Source organism: Lontra canadensis, unplaced genomic scaffold (genome assembly GCF_010015895.1).
Source record: "Lontra canadensis isolate GAN:19392208 unplaced genomic scaffold, GSC_riverotter_1.0 scaffold14, whole genome shotgun sequence".
In the NCBI taxonomy this organism is placed as follows: Eukaryota; Metazoa; Chordata; class Mammalia; order Carnivora; family Mustelidae; genus Lontra; species Lontra canadensis.
This window is the reverse complement of record NW_022631008.1, coordinates 13,342,343-13,348,342: the sequence shown is the minus strand read 5'-3', so window position 1 is coordinate 13,348,342 and position 6,000 is coordinate 13,342,343. Positions and strand designations below refer to the sequence as shown.

At 32.5% G+C, this 6,000-nt stretch overlaps 1 protein-coding gene across 2 annotated transcripts in view; it reads right to left on the bottom strand.

Annotated features, from left to right (window-relative positions):
* Positions 1-2,909: 2,909 nt before the first annotated feature.
* MANEA (mannosidase endo-alpha) overlaps positions 2,910-6,000 on the bottom strand; it is an 80,591-nt gene continuing 77,500 nt past the window's right edge. For both annotated transcript variants that reach the window (XM_032858148.1, XM_032858149.1), the window contains exons 4-5: positions 4,396-4,472; positions 2,910-3,641 (exon numbers count right to left, since the gene is read on the bottom strand). In XM_032858148.1, coding sequence (XP_032714039.1) covers positions 2,984-3,641; positions 4,396-4,472 — 735 coding nt within the window. In that variant the 3' untranslated portion in view covers positions 2,910-2,983. The remainder of the gene's footprint in view (positions 3,642-4,395; positions 4,473-6,000) is intronic.

Here is a 6,000-nt window from a genome sequence, read left to right as displayed (position 1 = left end):
AGCACTTGAATTCTCAAGAATGATAATCTTATAGGAAGCATACAATAACATTTAGACTTTATGTGGATATATAGCAAAGCCAGTATAGAATTTTACCTGAATGAATAAACTTTTTTGCTTGTGGTTAGGTCCATTTTTCATTTTGAAATTATAGATATTTATAAAAAATAACTGGAATTTTGCTGGTCATAAAGTATTGCTTCTATACTGTGGGGCATGAGGGTGTTCTACCTTGATTCAAAATTTAGATATAGACTTTTAAGAGCTGTTTCTGTAGACACTATAGAATTCAGGAACCGTCATCTTTAACTGGTCAGTATGAAAAAGTGCATGGTTATAAACTTGATAGATTCTCTGGTGGTTTGTTTGGGTAAGATTTCCCAAAAGAGTTAGAGCTAACATAGGATCATGCCCAAAGAATAAAAAATGACACCTCTACCCGCTACCCCCAAAACTTTTTGTGTTTGTGTGTTTAACAAATTTACAGATTTAAAAATGTATATACAGTTAAAGATACAGACTTTGTAAGTGCTGCATATCTCAAATAGAGAAAATATATAGTTATGAATGAATACTACTTTTCATCTGCTAATCAGAAATTAAATATTTCATAAATAGAAAGGGACACATTTTTATACCTAAGATACACTATTTCATGTACACTTTTATTAAATGAAAGTTAATTACTCCATATAACAAAAGTCTTTTACTTTTAAAACAGAAAAAAAGTTAACATACAACTTAAACATTAATAACAGCAGTTTTTGACAATATTAGTCCTTAAGGAGAATAATAAAACAATTATTTTCAATACAGTCAAAATAGACTGATTAAACCATAAAAGAATTGTGATTCATGCGTTGCATATATTACACTGTTTAATAGTTTACTGAGGTCACACCTAGATAGTTTAAATTAGGCAATCAGTTCTTTGCTTTTACTTGTGATCATAATGATTTAAACTGTGTTATAAGTCAAATGATAAAGGCAGCTGTAATGAATACCTGAGGAAGACTTATGAAATTAGAGATAATTCCTCCTGTTTTTTAAAACAGGCAAAAAGACACAGGGTTTTCATATAGTTATAAATTCTTAAACTCTTATGAGGTCAGATTCCAAACATTCCTCCCTTGAGAAAAAAATCCGTTTTACTTTGAAATCTGATCCTTACTGGCTGGTTGGGAGTAATGTGTTGGGAACCACAACAAAGCTCAGAGGTAAAGAGTGCTGTAGTAGATTATCTAGGTCTGCAGTGGAAGCAAGACAGAAAGTGGTAGTATTCACATTGAGTATTTGTTGACTTTGTTTTTATACACTTTCTCTTAATCTCGAACTATTTCATAAAATTTTCTGTCACAGTAGGTTAAAATATACAGTATAAGCAATGACAAAAATTCCTCTGTAGTAATATCTCTAAATTTAATAAAATATGGTATAAGTGATTATTAGGCATGATACATTTAGAGTTTATTCCTGTGATAACATATAGTAGCTACATGGATATAAGAAAAAAAATCCACAGGTCGTATCTGTGTTAATGTTCCTATGAAAGCCTTGGTTATATCATTATAGTGATTTATTCTTGTAATTTCCTCTAGAAAGTAAGTTACTACTATTGCTCAAATTTCTCATGACCGGATCATTCTCTGAGAAATGGCAAATTCTTAATTTATAAATAAGTTTAACATTAGTCATGCCTTTTTTCAAAGAAAAGATATTTTACTTGAAAATCACTGGCTAAAATAAATTTCATTTGGGCTATGTTATGATAAATTCTACAGTTACTTTATTTCTGAATATCTCTAAAACCTGGAGATTTATATCTATTATTGTTCAGTATTGTTTCTCTTTAGTAAATTAAGAAATAATATTCTTGTAATAGTATATATATATTTTAGAGTTCTAGTTAACTATAAGAACTGAAGGATAACATATAATCTATTAAAGAGATCCATTTTCAGCATATATGTGGATTAATTTGTCACAACAGGACAATCAACTGATCACAAGTATTGAATCTGGTAGATACCATGAAATATGTTTTTACATGGGGATATATTGTCTTTTAAATTAGATTATTGCCATCATTAAGTATTAAACTTACAAGTCAAACTTCAGGAATGAGTTTAAGATATAAGAGAATTTTCATTTCCATGTTCCTAAAATGCTAAGTAAATGTTCCCTACTTTGGTAAAAACAGCTTAAATATTAAGAAGGAAATCCAATGATAGTATCAACTTTTTTCTTTCTTACTAACAGTTGGTCTCTGATTAAAAACATGAATAGAATAACAAGTTAAAGATCAACAGGTTATCCAAAAACTGGTATTTTGGGCATTCTATCTTCATAATTGTGAACCAACTATGTTTTCTTAATACAGAAGCATGAAGGAACTTACCATAGCTTCTAAAATCTGGAATTTAGCATTGTAAAGCAGGCATACTAGGCATGCCAAACACCTAGCATGTTATAAGTAATCAAAAAATCCTCAAAGGATGATGTATATTGTGCTATAGAAAGGAGGCCTTCCTAACACAATGTGATTCACAGTAAGGCTAAAGTTGTGATTTTATTTTCCTTAAGAATTTTTATTGCAGACTTTATTGTGTTAGTGAACACTCTGGATGACTGAATCATTGGGAAAAAAGTCTAAATGAAACATGTACATGATCTTTTAGGTCCTATTTTCTTCACTAGACATACCCAATATACGCAATCTATTTCTTTGGGCCCAGAATACAAGAAGGATTTAATTGTGCACTAATTATTTATGTAATACAGTTTTGTGTGAGATAAAAATTTGTAGCAAATTATGCCACAGGGAATGTTATTTGCACAGTTTTTCTCTCAGATATTTTTTCAGTGCAGCATTGTGAAGGGTGGCAATGATGATATCACAATTTTTTTTTAAAAGTGCAAATTCTTTTTATTATGGGGATAACTGCCAATCAGTACACACTTAAAACAAAAGGTACTTAATGCATTAAGAAAGAGGCAGCTTCTGATCTGATGCATAAGTTGCTCTTTCCTTACTGTATTTTTCAGACCACTTGCGAGTCAGTTCTAGATAAAGACTTGGTTTATGAGGCCGGTAATCCAGGTACACGGTATTACTGGTTCTTTTGGGAATGGCTTTTTCAATCTGAGTTCCTTCATGCCACTCATTGAAAGAGGTGATAGAAATCACACTGGGGTGAGCATGGAGTGCAGCCCCCAGAGCAGTTTCATAGTACTTCCCGCTGATTCGGTTCCGAGTGTTTTGAGCGTTCCATGGGCGGATGCTGGTATCTATATATCCTGGGCCCACACTTGGGATAAACAGTAGGTTGAACTGGTCACAGAAAAATTTTAGCCTCGCCCAGTTCTCATACGATGAGCCATAAGTAAAGCCATTTGTGGCAAAATATGTGTAAATTCCATCAAAACCTCCTTGAAGAATATCATATCTATGTTTGCTTTCTACTAGAAGTGCAATAAACAGTCCATCATAAGGAGAATTGCGGACGCTCCGAGACCCTGTGATGGTTAACAAATTGGCCCATTTTTCAGGCTTTGTGATATAGGAATCATAGATATAAAACATAGGAAGAGCATTGCCAGTCTTAGTCTTGTACCTATAAAAGGCTGGATGATTTCCATATCTAGAATACAAAAATATGTAAAAGTGAAGTGAATATCTGTAACTCATTTTCCACAGACAATAACTGTTTCTATATTGAAAATGAAGGTAATCAGCACAGTTTAAGCATATTGTTCACTTTCTTTGGGGAATCAGTCATATTAAGGATAATCATTAAAAATGCATTTTCAATTTTGCAGATAGGTAATGTCTTGATGTATCAAGTATCTCATTTTTCCTAACAAGAAATTATCTTATATTGAGGTTTACAAATGATGACCAACACCATAAAAAGCCCATTTTCTATATGAATATGTCAACTGATATTCCTGCTGACAAGTTTCCTTTTACGAGTATAGTATCAGTCACAGGTTCTTACCAGTAAAATCCTTGAACAAAATGAAGCTGTATTAATTTTTTCCTTATAATCAGACTAAATAAAAAAATTGGATGTGGGTCCATAGATATAAAGCAGTTCACATTTCATAATTTGAACCTTCTTTTAAAAAGATAATCTGTATTCATGATTTAAAGAATACCAATTTAAAATGTCAGCCAGCAAATCATAAATAGCTTAATAAACATATAAACAGTAAATAATCTATACAGAAAGTGAATTATAAGGAATTTCAGAAATGTTCCTCAAAATGAGTATTCACTACAAAATTTAATTTTAACATATCAGACCATAAGTCATTCAAATCTCAAATACAATTTAAATGTACTTGCTATCATTGGATCATAAAACAGTAATTATAAACACAGAAGAAACTCACTTGTCTATAATATATTTGACATTTTTGTACATGTTTTGATCATCTCGATTGCTGTATGGTTCAATGTGAAAAGTGACCTAAAACAAAACAAAAAAAGAGATTAGAAAAAATTATCTATGATGTAAAAGTAAAAATGAAAGTGTACTTCATATTTTTAATAATTTAAGATGAATACTTATTGAATATAAACATTATTAACAGGGAATTCTAGCAGAGAAAGCTCTTAGTCAACATTGTTACTGTGAAAAAAATATGCCTATCAGTTTATATTCTCACAACCCCCTAACGTACTTACTAAGTGAGGCAGACTGCTGGAGGCAAAATAAGCAATCAGAATTCAGAACTCAAAAGTTTGAAGACCATGCAATACTTCTTCCTGTACGTTTTTTTTTTTTAATTTTATTTTTTATAAACATATATTTTTATCCCCAGGGGTACAGGTCTGTGAATCGCCAGGTTTACACACTTCACAGCACTCACCATAGCACATACCCTCCCCAATGTCCATAACCCCACCCCCCCTCTCCCACCCCCCCTCCCCCCATCAACCCTCAGTTTGTTTTGTGTCCTGTATGTTTATTTTTTATAAAATAGGGATATATTCTACATCCAGACATGTTTCTATGAAAAGAACATGGTCCAGAAAAATCTGGATTCTTTTCCCAGGTGTGACCAATAGCAATTTTTTTTTTTTTAAAGATTTATTTAAGAGAGAATGAGCATGTACCAGTGTGGGGAGAGGCAGAGAAAGAAAATCTCAAGCAGACTCCTTGCCAAACTAGGAGGCTGCCTGGGGGCTGGATCCCACCAACCATGATCATGAGATCATGACCTGAGCAGAAACCGAGAGTCAGATAGCAAAGTCCTCTACCATTAAAACACCATTTCACAAAATAATATACGTTTAATGTGTACTATTACTCGAAGAATTTATCACAAAATTACTGGAAAAATATCCACTAGTACTATGAACGCTTGTTATTGATATGGTTTATAGATCTCTACCATAATTGCAGAAAGCAGTAACCAAAAGTATTTTCTAAATACTCTGCAAAGAAGATTCATTTTTAGTTTAAAAAAAAAAGTTATACATAAATCAAGAGAAACTGATTATGGCTAGTAAAACCATTTTGTATGATACTAATAGTGTAGATTGTCACTTAGATGTGTAAATCAAATAGGAGATTTTTCACTTTTATTACTAACTTTAACTGACTTACCAGTAGCTCTTAAACATCTTTATGACTACCTAATAAACAACTTGACGTTACTCTAATTTTAGGGCTTAGTCTCTTTGAAACATGTAAGGAATTAGAAACTTCTATGCTACTGCAATATAAAATGCCTTTGTTTTGGGGCCACTGGGTGGCACAGCTGACTTGACTGAACATCCCACTCCTGGTTTTAGCTCAGTCGTGATCTCAGCATGGTGGCATCGGGCTTGGGTTGCCGCTCAAGTATCTGTCACAGATACTTGAGATTCTGAGATGCTTGGGATTCTCTCTCGCTCTCCCTGTGCCCCTCCCTCTCATGCTCTCTCTCTCTAAAACAAATCAATCTTTGAAATGCTTTTGTTGTCAATTACCCAATTAAAGTAAAATGAAT